Source organism: Prionailurus viverrinus, chromosome E1, assembly GCF_022837055.1.
Source record: "Prionailurus viverrinus isolate Anna chromosome E1, UM_Priviv_1.0, whole genome shotgun sequence".
NCBI classification, from domain to species: Eukaryota; Metazoa; Chordata; class Mammalia; order Carnivora; family Felidae; genus Prionailurus; species Prionailurus viverrinus.
Genome location: NC_062574.1, coordinates 4,063,450 through 4,080,320, shown reverse-complemented (window position 1 = coordinate 4,080,320; position 16,871 = coordinate 4,063,450). Strand labels below are relative to the sequence as shown.

General features: G+C 42.7%; 1 protein-coding gene across 1 annotated transcript in view; it reads left to right on the top strand.

The window, feature by feature from the left end:
• STX8 (syntaxin 8) overlaps nt 1–16,871 on the top strand; it is a 255,685-nt gene that overhangs the window by 6,461 nt on the left and 232,353 nt on the right. Inside the window, exon 3 of the mRNA XM_047831709.1 lies at nt 7,644–7,738. Coding sequence (XP_047687665.1) covers nt 7,644–7,738 — 95 coding nt within the window. The remainder of the gene's footprint in view (nt 1–7,643; nt 7,739–16,871) is intronic.

The following is a 16,871-nucleotide window of genomic DNA, read 5'->3' as shown; positions in this document are numbered from 1 at the left end:
ACCCTCCTACTGCTGAGACTCTGTGTGTGTGTGTGTGTGTGTGTGTGTGTGTGTGTGTGTGTGTGTGGCTGCGAAGCTTACGGGCGGGCGTTGCATTGACCTTACAGTCAATCAGTGAATCGTTATAACTGAGACGAAACGAAGCATGACACCCGTTTAATTTCTCCCGTTTAACCGTAAAAGTGTCTAACAATTTCCTGGTCCAGCTCAGGCCCCAGGTAGTAAATCTTTCGGGCTCTGCAGGACAAGAGGCCTTCACCTCTCTGAGAATCTGTTCTTGCCAAATGGCCTTTTTGACATTTTACATTTATTCTATGTAATACATGTAATAATTTGCATTTTATATAGCTTGCAGGCTGTATAAAAGCAGTGGTTGGATTTGGCTGGGGAACTGTGTTTTCCAGACCCTCATGGGTTCACTCTAACTGCTTCGATTCAGATCCCAACACCACGGGTTTCTCTCTAACCTTTCCCCTTCCAAGTTGGTATTTTTCTTTTCTGGCAATCAGAACAGGGAGATCTTTTTGCTCATGGGGTCTGTCTTAGGGGTTGCAGAACACAGTCTCAGACACTGTACCACCACAGGCACCACCACAGACACTTAAGTCTGAGTTTGTCTTTCCTTTTTTTTTTTTTTTTAACGTTTTTATTTATTTTTGAGAGAGAGAGAGACAGAGACAGAGCACGAGCCGGGGAGGGGCAGAGAGAGAGGGAGACCCAGAATCCGAAGCAGGCTCCAGGCTCTGAGCTGTCCGCGTAGAGCCCAATGCGGGGCTCGAACCCATGAGTGTGAGATCATGACCTGAGCCACAGTCGGATGCTCAACCGACTGAGCCACCCGGATGCCCCAAGATTTCGTACTTTTTTATGGCTGAGTAATATTCCATTGCATGTCCACTGCATCTGCTTTCTCTATTCAGCTATCGGTGGGCATGTGGGCTCTTTCCATAATTTGATTATTGTAGACAAAGCTGCAATAAACATAGGGGCGCACGTATCCCTTTGAATTAGTGTGTTTATATTGGGTTAAATACCCAGTAGTGCAATTACTGGATCGTACGGTGGTTCTCTTTTCACCTTTTGAGGAAGCTCCATACTGTTTCCACAGTGGCTACACCAGTTTGCATTCCCACCAACAGTGCACGAGGGTTCCTTTTCCTCCACGTCCTCGCCAACACCTGTTGTTTCTCGTGTTGTTGGTTTTAGCCATTCTGACAGGTGTGAGGCGATATCTCATCATGGCTTTGATTTGTAGTTCCCTGAGGAGGAGTGACGATGAACATCTTTTCACGTGTATGTCGGCCATCTGGATGTCTTCTTTGGAAAAGTGTCTATTCGTGTCTTCTGCCCATTTAAAAAAAATTTTTTTTAATGTTTTATTTATTTTTGAGACAGAGAGAGACAGAGCATGAACGGGGGAGGGTCAGAGAGAGAGGGAGACACAGAATCTGAAGCAGGCTGCAGGCTCTGAGCTGTCGGCACAGAGCCCGACGCGGGGCTCGAACTCACGGACCGTGAGATCATGACCTGACCTGAAGTCGGATGCTCAACAGACTGAGCCACCCAGGCGCCCCTCTTCTGCCCATTTTTAAATTGGATTACAGTAAAACCTTGGTTTGCGAGCATGATTCGTTATGGAAACAAGCTTGTCATCCAAAGCACTTGTATATCAAAGCAAATTTCCCCATAAGAAATAGTGGAAACTCAGATGATTCATTCTACAAAATATAAAGAAAAATAAACAACATGCACTTTTAAAAACCTTCGTGGTGGTGTGAGGGAGATAAGAGAGGAGGGTTACTGTGTGGGACGACTTTCACTATCACTGACGGATGTTGACTACAGTACGGTATTAATAAAGTCTTATACTGTATTTAGCATAACTGGCAATAAGGAGGCAGAGGAAAGGGTCTGTATCTGCAGGCAGCCTGACCTAGAATGGAGCAAAGCGTTCCTAAGCTCACTCTTGGATGGAAAAGCAAAGGACTGTCCAGAGATGCTTGGAAGTGACAAAAAATACACTAATGCCTGTCGTGGGCACCTTCCAACATTCTGAAAAATCACTGATTTCTGCCAAACACTCCAGCCTGAGACCGAGCATCCGAGTGTGGGAGCCAGTGACCCACAATCCCACAGCGAGAGAGAACCATTGGCTCAGTTGTGATCATGCGACATTCAGCATCACATCCTACTCGTATTGTGAGACGTTGCTCGTTTATCAAGTTAAATTTCATTAGAAATGTCTGCTCGTCTTGCGGATCACTTGTAGAACGAGTTACTCACAATCCAAGGTTTTACTGTATTTGGTTTTTGGGTGTTGAGTTGTATCAGTTCTTTATAGAACTTGATAGAACTGATTTTGGATACTGACTCTTTATCGGATATGTCCTTTGCAAGTATCTTCTCCCATTCAGTAGGTTGCCTTTTAGGTTTCTTGATTGTTTACTTTGCTGTGCAGAAGCTTTTTATTTTGATGTAGTCCCAATAGTTTATTTTTGCTTTTGTTTCCCTTGCCTCGGGAGACATATCTAGAGAAAGGTTGCTATGGCCTGTGTTCTCTTCTAGGGTTTTTCTGGTTTCAGGTCTCACATTTAGGTCTTTCATCCATTTCGAGTTTGTTTTTGTGTTTGGTGTAAGAAAATGGACCAGTTTCATTCTTTTGCATGTTGCCATTCGGTTTTCCCAACACCGCTTGTTGAAGAGACTGTCTTTTTCCCATTGGATATTCTTTCCTGCTTTGTAGAAGATAAAGTGACCATATAATTGTGGGCTTATTATATTAATTTTTAGTACTTCTCCATGTAATCATTTTCATTAATTTCTGGCTTCCTCTTCCTCTGTTACTTTTTGCAGAAATGAGCGTGTGTGTGTGTTCTCATTTCTCTTTCTTTTCCATAAGATACTCCTTTGTATCTCGCTCTGTTTATTTACCACCGTGTTGTAGTAATCTCTCCATATTGATTCTTCGAGATCTTCGCTGTTCTTTAGGGCTACGTAGTTGTGCTACTGCACGGATACGCTGTAGTCCATTTAACCTGCCTAAGGATGGGAGTTTAGATAATTTCTCCTGTTTTGCCGTTATGAACAATGCCACAATAAATGGCTTTATGTTCTTCCTCCCCTTGGTATTTGCGGAGGTGTCTTTTAAGGGTGAATTGTCAGAACCTGGGTGGATGTGATTTTTTTCACCTGCCACCAAATTCCTGTCCACAGGGGTGTGCTTACTCACCCTTTGACCAGCAGTGCACGAGTTTCTGTTTCTTCACAGGCTGGCCAACAAGAGGGTGTCATCTGATAAGTGCGATATGGTATTTCAGTGTCGTTTCAAGTGTGCATCTTTCACGTGTGAATCAAGTGAAGTGTGTTTGCACATGTTTAAGCATCATTTACATTTTTCTGAGAAGTTCTTCTTTTGTTAAAAAAACCCTTTATTAAAGATTGGATTTTTGGTCTTTTTAGTCTTCAAGAGTTTCTTATCTAGTATGGAGATTAGTTCTTGGTGACATATTATAATTTATTTTCTTTATTATGTGTTGTTTGGCTTTGCTTAGGATATCATCTGCCATGTGAAAGCATTATTTTAAAAAAATTTTTTTTAACGTTTATTTATTTTTGAGACAGAGACAGAGCATGAAAAGGGGAGGGGCAGAGAGAGAGGGAGACACAGAATCTGAAACAGGCTCCAGGCTCTGAGCTGTCAGCACAGAGCCCGACGCGGGGCTCGAACTCACGGACCGTGAGATCATGACCTGAGCCGAAGTCGGACGCTTAACTGACCGAGCCACCCAGGCGCCCCGAAAGCATTATTTTTTAAACAGAGTTGGCTAGCGATCTTTAATTGCTTCTGTATTTTCACTCATACCTTTTGCTATTTCTGGGATGTAAGGGAATTCATTTCTGTTTTCTTCTAATAAACGTATGGTTTCACTTTTTTACATTTAGACCTCTGATTCATTTAAGTGGTATAATCTTCTTGGGTACTTAATTTCTAATTATAAATGAGTTTTCAGTGTGGCCAAATTATTGCCCATGGTAGAAAAGTTTCCCAATGTAGACTTTCTGGATTTAGGTTGTATAAAATTTTAAGCCTCTTCAACATATAATTCTGTCCCAATTCCAATTATCTTTTAAAAATCTTACTCATTCTGTTAGGCGCAAGTATATAATAGTTTAATATGCTTTTTTTGTTATTTATGCCATTGAACCTGTTTTCATATATTTATTGGATACTTATATTTCTTCCTTTGTGAATTGCCAGTATATGTCCTTAACCTAACTTATTATTTCTTTTGTTTTTAATTTATTTATTATTTTGAAAGAGAGAGCAAATGTGAGCAGGGGAGGGGCAGAGAGAGGAAGAGAGAAAATCCTAGGCAGGCTCCATGCTATCAGAGCAGAACCCATCATGGGCTCAATCCCACAAACCGTGAGCTCATCACCTGAGTCGAAGCGTCAACCAGTCAACTGACGAACCACTCAGGTGCCCCTGAGAGAGGTCTTTCATACCCAGAGATTATCTAAATATTTCATCTAATCTTCCAAATTTTCTTTAATCTTTCCTTCTGTTTTTATTTTATTTTATTTTTTAATGTTTATTTTATTTTTGAGAGAGACAGACAGAATGTGAGTGGGTTAGGGGCAGAGAGAGAGGGAGACACAGAATCCAAAGCAGGCTCCAGGCTCCAAGCTGTCAGCACAGAGCCCCACACGGGGCTCAAATTCACGGGCTGTGAGATCATGACCTGAGCCAAAGTCGGACGCTCAACCAACTGAGCCACCCAGGCGTCCCTGTTTTTATTTTATTTTTAAACATGTATCTTTAAAATATTTGAAGTTTATTTTGGTACGTTGTAGGCATCAAATTTTATTTTTTCCCATTTGCTGAATTATTCTTTACCTCATCCCCCCCAAGATATGAAATATCCACAGGACGCCTGGGTGACTCAGTGGGTTGAGCATCCAGCTTTGGCTCAGGCCATGATCTTGTGGTTCATGAGTTCGAGCCCTGTATTGGGCTCTGTGCTGACAGCTCAGAGCCCAGAGCCTGCTTCGGATTCTGTGTCTTCCTCTCTCTCTCTGCCTCTCCCCCACTTGCCGTCTTTCTGTCTCTCTCTCAAAAATAAACATAAAAAAAAAGATATGAAATAATCCTGTATTTCATTCACTGAATTTATTTTTGCACAGCCATACTGCGCCTGGACCTCCTGTTCTGTCACACTAGTGAAGCTTTCACTAACTGCCAGCATCATATTCTTGTAGTTTTTATGAAGATTTAATATCTCATTGTTGAAGTGCCCCTCTATCACACATATTCCTTGTCTTTTAAATTTCTCTTTATCTATGTTTTAGAATAATTTCGCATGGCTTCATTACAATTCATTTGTCCTGTGCCTCTGTTACCCTCTTTTCTAGTAAGAGAACTCCACATGGGACTTTGAATAGATGTGTAGTTTATTCATAGATTAATTGGGGAATGCTTACATTTTTACAATATCGAGTGTTTCCTTTTATTCATTCCTCCATCAGTATTGACTACATGGTTGCAATGTGCCAGGCAGGTGCTAGATGTTTTTTAGGTTTTGTTGGTGTTGTTAATGATGTTTAAAAATAATGATGAAAAGAAATGCTCCCTACCTAGTACTTAAATTTAGAAATGCCCTGGATTTTTTTTTTTTTTTTTCCATTTTAAGATTGATTACCAGACTGACTTCTTCTCTGGTTTCTAGTAATTTGTCAGTGGATTCACTTAACTTTCCCAAATAGACTTATCCATTTATATATCATGATGATTTCATCTCCTTCTTTCCAGCCCTTGTGTATTTCTTTAACTTGTCTTATTGCATTGGTTACAACTTCTAGACCAATGTTGGAAAATATTACGGTTAAGGTAGTAATGTTCCGTTTTTAGTTTTCTTTCTTTCTTTTTGTTTTGTTTTTAATTAATTTCCCCTGTGCTGTATCAATCATACATTTGTTCTGTTTGTAACCATTAACACTGTCAGATTTAGTATTAGATTTTCTAACATCAAACTGTTCTTAAATTACTAGGATAAATTCTACTTGGTGATGGTATGTTGTCATTTTAACGTAATTCTGAATTTGTTTTGCTAATATTTTTAAAGACTTTTGCATTTTATACTCCTTACAGGAGATTAGCGTGTGGTTTCTTTTTTCTTTTTTTCTCTCCCCCGTCCCCTCTCCACCCCCCCCCCCCCACTCCCCAGTATCTCTGTCAGTGATTGTTATCAGGGTTGTGTTAGCTTAAAATATGAGTTAGGCTCTCCATCTTTTTCTGTGCTTTGGAAGGTTTCTTGCAGATTATGATGATGGAAAACTTTTCCTGGTTTTAAAAGTAACCATTTTTCTTATAAAATATTAAAAAAATCCACTACTTAGAGATAATCACCCTTGGCATTTTGAAGTATTTAGTTCTTAGATTGATTTTTTTTTCTCTGTGGGTGACATTTCATTTTAGGACTTGATTTTTTTCTCTTTTAATAAATTATGCTGGCTATCTTTCTATGTCGACAAATCGAGGTTTCCGTCATACTTTTTAATGGCCACATACTCTTTGATCTCTTGCATGCTTTTGAGCTTTAATTTCGTAGACTGCTCTTCAGTTTGGGGCGTGTGTGTGTGTGTGTGTGTGTGTGTGTGTGTGTGTATTGTGCTATGTTTGTTTGTTTTACTCTTCTTGAACGAGGGGCGATCTCCTCTCCGTGGTATTTCCTCATAAACACTGTGGGTGGTTTCTCCGTGGTTCCCAGAGGTATTAGAATAGTTAAGGTTAGACTTTTCTTGGCTGCTGATACCTTTGGGGGTTGCTTGATGTGTGTGAGCCCTCAGCCAGCCTCTACTGTTCTGCTGTTTTTCCCTTAGTGTGTGTGACCCTGCTAATCCTAGGGAGGGAGTCCTGCCTTCCCCTGAAGTTATGTAATTGCTACTTCGAACAAGGTAGCAGATGAAATCTGCGCTAGTCTGTCTTTTCACACCTATCTCTGATTTCCTGCGTGGCTGGCTGTATTTAATTTACATGGGCAGTTTCAGTTTTCATATTTTCTCAGTTCCCCAGAGGTTCTCTCCCTACCTTCCTCCATCCTTTAACATAGCACTCAAGAGTCACAAACAGCAGTTTCCTCTGGGTTTGTAGAATGACTAAGAAAATCTATACACTCCTGGAAAAAGAGTCACGGGTCGTGAGCATCGTTATAAGAACACACTGCTACAAAACTTTTAAATGGGTTTTAAGTAAACCAGTGTGTTCAGAGCAGACTGGCAGGATTGCAGTGAGACTTGACGTCTTGTCATTTGAAGCGGGGTTGAAGACACTTGGGTTTTTCACTGGCGAATGGGGTAGATGCTCAGGGGACAGGATTCAGACTGTGAGGGCCAGGGGTTGGTTTCCCGTCACTGTCTACTCAGGTATGGGCTGGTTCTCCAGTTGGTCACCTTATACAGCGGATGCAAGCATCAGGTGGGCGGCTGGACCCAAATTTGGATACCTTAGAACCCTGAAGGTGTCCTTGGGAAGTTAAGCATCTGCCAGCTGGTCCTTGAAGGAATCATAATGTGTTTACGTGATGTTTTTAGTAGCTCCCCCACCTCTGGACTAGCATACTTAGGATGTGTTCTTTTCTTTCCAGCTGACCGTGACAATCAGAGCTTTGTTGCAGAGTCTGAAGGAAAAGATCGCCCTTTTGAAGGACTTATTGCTAAGAGCTGTGTCAACACATCAGATGTATCCATGTAAACATTTCCACCTCTTCTCTAGAGTGGGAGGAAAAAGCAGTCTTATTTGGAGAAAGGAAGGAATCCGGGCCACCCAGATTTTTTTCCATAGCTCGAGGAAGACCTGGTTTCCCAAATATTGCCTATGATCTCGATTTCTATTTTAAGTGTCTGTTGCCCTGCTCTACCCTGAAAACGCTGGCGAGGCGAGCATATACTGATGGAATTAAGTACTGTGGCCGTTCTTGGGTGTGACCTTGACAGTGTAGAGAGCTAGTGCTCTCGTCGGTGCTGTCCTTGCCCAGAGCCCTGCGCTGCCACGTGCCCCGAAGATGGTGAGCCACTGCTCCCACAGGAGGCCTTCCGTGATCATCCCGGGCTGGGATCATGCTGGACTTTCCAGAGCTCTGAGTGATCCATTTTCTTTTCTGAGAGGCCAATGCCAATAGCCACCATAGACCTTTGGGGTTCTTTCTTTCTTTCTCTCTTCTTTCTTTCTTTCTTTCTTTCTTTCTTTCTTTCTTTCTTTCTTTCTTTCTTTTCTGTTTATGTAGATTACTGAGATGTGACTCCTTTGCTTTAACGTTCTTTGGAAAGCACAGATCCCGCCCCTGGTTTTGGGAGGTTTGGGAGTGTGGGCGGGGAACAGAGCATTTACTTGAAGCAACTTGGGCCATCACCCCCACCTCCCACCGACCCTGCCAAGTATTGAAGCTTTTTTTTTTTGTTGTTAGAAGTTCATCATTTGATCAATTTAAAATCCATGTGACCCATTCCCTAAACCAGTCCTTTATTTTTTATTTATTTTTTAAGCCTTTTTTTTTTAATGTTTATTGATTTATATATTTTGAGAGAGAGACAGAGTGTGAGCAAGAGGGGGGAGGAACAGAGACAGGGAGACACAGAATCCAAAGCAGCTCCAGGCTCTGAGCCGTCAGCACAGAGCCTGACGCAGGGCTCGAACTCACAGACCGTGAGATCATGACCTGAGCTGAAGTCGGACGCTCAACCGACTGAGCCACCCAGGTGCCCCTAGAATTTTTTTCAAATCTTTTTTTAACTTTTATTTATTTTTGAGAGACAGAGACAGAGCATGAGCGGGGAAGGGGACAGAGAGAGAGGGAGACAAAGAATCCAAAGCAGGCTCCAGGCTCTGAGCTGTCAGCACAGAGCCCGACGCAGGGCTCGAACTCACGAACCGCAAGATTGTGACCTGAGCCCAAGTCGGATGCTTAACCGACTGAGCCACCCAGGCGCCCCTAAACCAGTCCTTTAAACCTGAGTTTTTTGGGCTTGAAAACTAGTCTCAAAGTGGTCTTCTCTCATCATTTCTTCAATTGTCAGCTCATACAAAAAAGCCAGATGTTGGTAGCTCAAGAAATGGTGATTATTGCCTGATTTTAAATGGGAGAAGGTAGGAATATTGCTTTTCAGACAAAATCATAGAAAATGTTTTAACAATTATTTTCTTGAAGGGCAACCCCCTTTATGCTACCAAGGCGGTTCATTTAGATTAATCTCGTGATTTTCCAAATATTATTAACACGCTAAGGTTACAAGTAGAAGTTTAATTTCAATAAACAACAGGGGCCTTATTTTTTAACACAGGGAGGTTCGTTTAGATTAATCTCGTGATTTTCCAAATATTCAATTATTAACACGCTAAGGTTACAAGTAGAAGTTTAATTTCAATAAACAACAGGGGCCTTTTTTTTTTTTCAATTTTTTTTTTTTTTAACGTTTGTTCATTTTTGAGACAGAGAGAGACAGAGCATGAATGGGGGAAGGTCAGAGAGAGAGGGAGACACAGAATCTGAAACAGGCTCCAGGCTTTGAGCTGTCAGCATAGAGCTTGACTCTATGGGGCTTGAACTCACGGACCACAAGATCATGACCTGAGCCGAAGTCGGACGTCCAACTGACTGAGCCACCCAGGCGGACAGGGGCCTTATTTTTTAACATGGTTGGAATGTTCTTTAAAAAATTTTTCTTAATGTTTATTTATTTTTGAAAGGGGGAGAGAGAGAGACAGACAGACTGTGAATGAGGGAGGGGCAGAGGGAGAGGGAGACACAGAATCCAAAGCAGACTCCAGGCTCTGAGCTGTCAGCACAGAGCCCAACGTGGGGCTCAAACTCGCAAAGTGTGAGATCATGACCTGAGCCCAGGCGCCCCAACACAGTTGGAATAGTCTGATACATTTACTTTGTAACTTTACCCTCTATCTGGTATCGTTTATTACTGCACAGTATTATAAAAAAAGTTTTTATTTTATCAAAATCAACGAGTCCTGTTATGTAGACCTCAGGTAGTTTCCAATCAGCTTGGCTCTTTTCTCTACTTTGAGTACCAAGTGTCAGGAAGTCTGCATGTGAGGTAAGGTGTGCAAACTCATTTTGCTGTTACCTAAAGCATGTGTGTTAAAAAGGTAACTAAATCACTGCTTCACGGTATAATATTAACAACTATTGACTTGGTAACTTCCATAAACATAACTTATTATTATTCATTTTATAATATTTATGTGCTCAACTATAGGGCAAAAAAAGAAACAAATTAAGAACCCCTCCTTTTTCACTGTTAGTAATTCCTGCTGGTTATTAGTTATGGAGAAGCATGTGGCAGTAATAATGGACTTGACTTTGTTCTAAATGCCTTCAGCCAGACCATCTTTTGAAATCCCTTAGACTTTGGTTTTGTGGTCATCTCACAATTTGCTGAATGAAGCACTAAAAATCTCTAAAAATATTTTAAAATATTGAACAGAGTTATTAAATACGTTATGAAAGTACTTAAGGATGTTAATGCAGATAATTTAGAATTTTGTAGGACAAAGCAAAAACCCAACTGGACTGTAACAGTATTCTTTCTTAGGTATTTTTTCCAATGATTGGGTCTGTTTCTACTCGAAACACAACCCTTACTAGGACAGAATTCAGATCACCCGCCTCATGGGGGCGCTCAAGACCTCTGTATTTTCAGGGAGACCGTTTCTGCTGATGGAATGGAAAGGAAGTAGTTTCTCTAGTATGAAGGCCTCTTGTTAACTCTTTTTCTGTTCCTCACATCTTCCCTTCCCTTGACCTTTCTGTTCGCAACTATTTCAAATAATTCCATAGCAGTTATCCTCAGATTTAAGATGTGTCAGGTGGCCACTTGTGAGTCCTAATAACCTCATATTATTAGTCTGTGTTGGTGAATCCTTATTTTCTTTACAAAAAAAAAAAAAAAAAAGGTAGTGAGGCCAGGCCAACCTTTGCACTCCAAGTCAGGGACGGAGCTGGAAAAAAAAAACCCGCATCCCAGCAGGGGAGTGTTTTACACTGAGGAGAGGAATCTGAGAGCTTAAGTAACTTGCCCCAGACCCCACAGCCGGGGAGTGGAAGAACTTGGACTCAGATGCAGGGCCGTCTGGCCCCAAAGCCGGTTGTTTAAAAGCTGAATTCTACCGTAGTAGAAATAACACAGTCATCTGTCACCTGGCCTGTCTTCAGCTAGAATTCCCTATTAATTGGCATGTTGCTGTAGTGCCAAAACAAATCCTGTTTATAATGCAAATCCTCAGGGCCCTCCTTAATCATCAGAAAGATTAAACAGTGTTCACTGCGCTTTATTAGGTATACTTTATGATGTTGTAATTCTTAGAAAATTTTTTGTCCGTAAATCGCCAACAGAGTGACAGTTTAAGCCTTTCTTTTCTTGAGGCATAATTAATGCCGGGTGACTTTTTTAATGTGAATATTCGAATACCACATTCCCTTACCGCGTTGGGTAGTTGAGAGTTTACGGCACTTTACTTCGTAAATTTATGCGTTTGTGAAGTTTTCCAAAGAACACCAGGGATTGCCAGAAAGATAAGTCCTAAGCACATGCCTTCCAAACAGCTAAATTCATGGAGTTAAGGCCTGAGACATTGTTGCTCTTTCTTGGAAAAGTATTTTCTCCTGGCAAGAAGAGATGCGAAGTTAAAATGAAAGTCCTGTGCTTTTGAATCGGTTCGTTTGCGATTCATAAACTAAAGTCCTGCAGCCAGAGAGTTTCAAATTGCTGAAAACCATTCATTTCTATTCACAGTGCTTCTTGGAGACAGGAGCGATTCATTGCTTCTCTGGTTGAGAAAAGTCGTGTGCCACGGGAGGCTTGTGTGTGAAATGTCAGGTGGTAGCAAAATTATTCTTAGACTTGGCCTTACGCGAGCTCGTCTTTTTGTTGGGTTTTCAAAGGCAGCATCTTTACTAAGTTGAGGAGAATTTAAAAATCTCTTTACAAAGGGGTTCAATATAAAAAGGTATTCTGGTGTCTTGGGAGAAGTCCTATAGAAATAGTTTTTCAAAAGTATAAATAACTTTTTAATTTATTTGGAGAGAGAGGGAGTGAGCAGGGGAGGGGCAGAGAGAGGGATGGGGAGAAACCAAATCCCAAGCAGGCTCTTCTGCACTGGTAGTGGGGGGCTTGCACTCACCAACTGTGAGATCACAACTTGAGCCGAAATCCAGAGTCGGATGCTTAACCGACTGAGCCACCTAGCACTCCTAAATAGCTTTTCTCTGCTTTGTCTTTTTTTGGGGGGGAAAAAAAAACTAGGAAGATAGGTAGATGGATAGACGGTTGCAGTGATCACCATAACTGAATGCGGATGTTGGGGGGCTAGCCTGGTAGATTTTAGGGAGAGCCCCTTGTGGTTCTCACACGCTCTACTTGTCCGTGACAGTTTTCACCGAGAAGAGCGAGGGTAAGATCGTGTTTACGGCGGTAGGGGTTTTCTTCTTTAGGCTCTCTTACGTCCTTTCTAGTCTTCCGTGTTAAAAAGCTCCTTGCTTTGTCACCACGATAATAAAAATAGGTGGTAGTTTGGTCTGCTGTGTTTTTTTTTGAATATCCATACCTGGCAAAGTGTATAATTGGCAACTTTTACGTAAGTCTCCCGCCACCCCCGATTTGTTTGGACACTTTTCTGCTCCATGAAGTCCAAACATCTGGGCACCGTTGGTGTGGCGGGAAGAACGCTGGCTTTGGAACCAGACGGAACTGAGGCTGAGGGCCAGCTCTGCCCCTTCCTCAAGGCCAGAGAGCAATTTAGCCTGTCTAGACCCTCTACTCTAATCTAGAGTAGAATTAAATATGCTCACCTTGCAAGGTTTGTGTAGAAGCTGGAGGAAATCTATTTATAAAGCACCCCACTGGACTGGCCCCTCATCTTGGTGGGTGTTGAATAAAAGGTAGCTTTCAACATTGACTGTGTGACCTTGGACAAGTTACTTAATCTCTCGGTGCCTTGGTTTTTGTTTTTTTTTGTTTGTCTTCTTCTGTGAAATAGGGGTAACGAAAGTACACCTGGATTACAGAATGGCTGCTGAGGGTTAAAGAACATTCACAGAAGGTGCTTTGCACGTAGTAAGCCCTCCTTGGAGATTAACTGCTGCTTAGTCTTTTGTTGCTGTTGTAAGAAGTCCAGCTACCGTGGGGAATTCACAGGTGGTCCTTACAGAGTCTATATTCATGTAACGAGGTCCTATCGAAGCACACAGATAATGCTAGTATTAAAATATTACTTGCAACCTGTGATCGGTGCTTCGAGAAAGCTAAGGACCCAGCCTGGAACATAATAAATACTCAGTAGAGTTTGTCAACTTTAAAAGGAAAGAGAAAAGGAAGAAGTAGTACGGGGACCAGAAAAGTCTGGCCTCGAGGACTGTAGACCGTCCTCTTGGGGATCCGCCGTTATGGCACCAAAAAATAATTCCCTGCACATTTCTCCCTTCCCCAGAGCCATTAATTCGCAAGCAAAACTTGCCAACGTTCTTTTTTTTTTTTTTTTTTGAGTTTGTTTTTATTTATTTTGAGATACAGAGCGGGAAAGGGGCAGAGAGAGAGAGAGAGAGAGAGAGAGAGAGAGAGAGAATCCCAAGGAGGCTCCGTGCTGTCAGCACAGAGCTCGACATCGGGCTTGAACTCATGAATCGTGAGATCATGACCTGAGCTGAAGTCAGACGCTTACCTGACTGAGCCACCCCAGGTACCCCAAAACTGGCCAAAATTCTTAAGCCTTCTATCAAATAAAGAGAAAATCAGGGTGCCGGAGTGGGGGCGGGGCACCCAGTGGGACCAGCAACACCTCTGCTAAACCTCATCTTAGATTTAAAGTCCTTATCAAGAGCTGGAGCCTTGCTCCAGGAAACATAAGCCCCGCTTTGGGGGAAGCCCGCTTCTCTCCCTCCCCCTCGCTCACTTGCACCCTCTCTCTAAAATAAATTAAATAAATAGATGAAGGACTTATCAAGTTTCTGCAGAGAAGCTGGGCTTCAGCCTTCGGTAGTTAGTGAGTACCGGTAATATGAAGTCCGCGTCTGATTTCATAGAGTCTGACATCTCCATGACGGGGCTTTAGTTACATGTAAAAAACCAGCCTAGCCGTTGACAAGGAACTATGGTTTTGTCTGTTCTCTGACCTTCCTTCCTTGGTTATACTCCTCAGACTGGTGGAAAAGGAGGTCCCAGCTGTGGCCACCGACCGTGTGCCCTCTTTCCTACCCTCACTCCTCCCAGCTGCCATCAGTCTGCTTACATGTAGTATGGTCATTTCTGGACGATTCTCAGACCTCTTGTTAACAACAACCCCTATATAAGAAGCGTGCTATGCAGAAGGGCTATTAATCTCTTCTTTTACTTCCATCCCCCCCCCCCCCTTATGCCGCATTCTCTCAGTAGATTAAAATAAAAATGAAACAAAGAAGGAGGGTGTTCCTAATTGGTGAATTTTCCAGCTTTTCCAGATTAGCAGGAGGTCCCCGGGAAAATTCTGAATGAGTACTACTAGTGCTGTTAATGCTTTCAACAGGATGCTGGGAGGTGCCTAGGTTAAGTGGGGACAGTACTGGGAGCGCCAGGGTAGAGAAGCCCCCGGGAGGTGTGGTGGTCAGGCCCAGCATGATGTGGTGGAAAAGCCCTGACCTAAAGCGGAAAGAGCTGGGCTGTAGGCCTGCATGGTCATGAACCAGCCAGGTGACAGCCACACGGGGCCGGTTTCCTGGTCAGGAGAAGCCGGAGAACCCTCACTGGCTTAGGGGAGCTCTGAGGGTTCCTGTAGCATTAACTGTGACTCCTTTCTTCAGCTGCTAACCCACAAAACACAGTCACCGACTTCTACGGCTCTTGGAATTGATGTTCCTTAATGAAGCCCATTCTTAACCAGCTTAATTCTGTAGCCAGTGTCTGCCAGGTTTTAAAACCTGTCTTTCCTGTGTTTATTGTAAACAGCACCTTCTACCTGTATACTTCTCATTGTTGGTTTTTCCCAGTGACACTTCCCACTGCCCCCTCCCACCCCCACCCCCAGCCCCCAATCCTCTCCAGCATCTTGTTGTTCATGGTCAATGATGTCGATGGTCAGTGCCTGTCATCCCAGACTTTTCTAGTTTCTAGGCATGAACAAATATACGTACATGTAAATATCAATTCTTTTGACTAGCGAGGGATCATACCATATATATGGTTCTGAAACTTGTGTTTTTATTAGCATGTGACAGGCAAACATTACAAAATGAGATTCCATGAAAAGTTAAGTCCCCCTCACATCCTGAATCCCCCAGCTCCCCCCTCCTCACAGGCAGTTGTCTGTGTATCCTTCCAGAAGGTTTCTGAGTATATACAAATGTATATGTGTCCAGCTGAGTGTTTTTTAATTTTTTTAAAATGTTTACTTATTTTTGAGAGACAGAGAGAGAGTGCGAGGGAGCAGGGGAGGGGCGGAGAGAGAGGGAGACACGGAATCCGAAGCAGGCTCCAGGCCCCGAGACGGTGGGGCTCGAACCCACGAAACGCGAGATCATGACCTGAGCCAAAGTCGGGCGCTTAACCGACTGAGCCCCGCCCCAGGCACCCCTACATTTTGTTATTTAGAAGGCGGTCTGGTAAGTGGTTGGACCTATTTACAGCCCCACCAGGAATAGCAGAGAGTGGTGCCTGTTTCCTCTGCCCTTTCCACAACTTCCCGGTCACAATTCCTCATCTGATAGGCGGAGGTGACATTACGTTTGTTTGCACTTCTCTTACGTAAAACTGAATGGTTTTCAATGGGATGAGAATTGCTACTGTTTCTTTGTTCTGTGCTCCGTTATGTCTTTGCCTTTCTGTCTCGTTGTTCGCCACTGTGAGTTTGTCACTTGCAAATTTATTTCGCAGACGTTTAAAGTTTCTGTATAGTCAGATGGGTCTTTTCCTTTCGCGGCCTCTGTGTTTTCACTCTTGACGAGAAAGATTTTTCCTACTCCGAGATGATTGAAAAGTTCCCCTATGTTTTCTCTACTGATACTTTTATAATTTGTTTTTTATCTTTTAATCCCTGAGCCAGGGGAATCTGTGCTCAATCGTAAGAATGAACTGTAGTTCAGCTTCCGTTTGCCTGGGTGGCTGGACGCTGAAAACCACAGATTGCCGGAGAACGGAACCCAGGACAAGGCGAGTTAGCATTGGGATATAATTCACAATTCCACAAATTAAAATGCCCGGTCTGCCGTGTACAATTCATGCCCACAGCTTCTGTTTCCCTCTCCCTCCCCCCACCACACACTTCTTTGGGACAGAAGAAAAGCCTTCCGCTTTGTTGCCAATTTGCCACTAATTGAAACACATTGATATTTATTCTTGGTATTGAGATGATCAAAAGGCTCATGTTTGGCCTTCTTATTGGCACGGAGGAGGTGTTTCAGCCCGCTGTTTCTTAGTTACAGTTGCTACTTGATGGTGTGCAAGTGGGGGTGACTGCAGGCAAGCAGGAAACGGAAAAGCCGTGGTAGCGATTTTCCTTGGGGAAGCCTGAATTCTGGAATGTTGAGAGAATTCATTTACTTATTTATTTATTGTTATTTTTTTTTAAATATCTAAAGCCGTGGAGGCTGCTCCACGTAGCCTTGGGGACTTACGATTTTACTGACTACTATCTTACTGGGGAACTTCTTCAAGCGTTTTCTAAAAAAACTTTTTTAAAAATTAATGATGATTATTTTAGCAAGCTAGCCCCTTCTATCCACAATAGCAACCAGGGTTATAGATTCCCTGGGCCATGGTTTCACTACGCCAGCCTCCCCCACCCCAGGAAACGATGATGCTATCATTTGATTCTGCCAACTTCCTTAGAAATATTT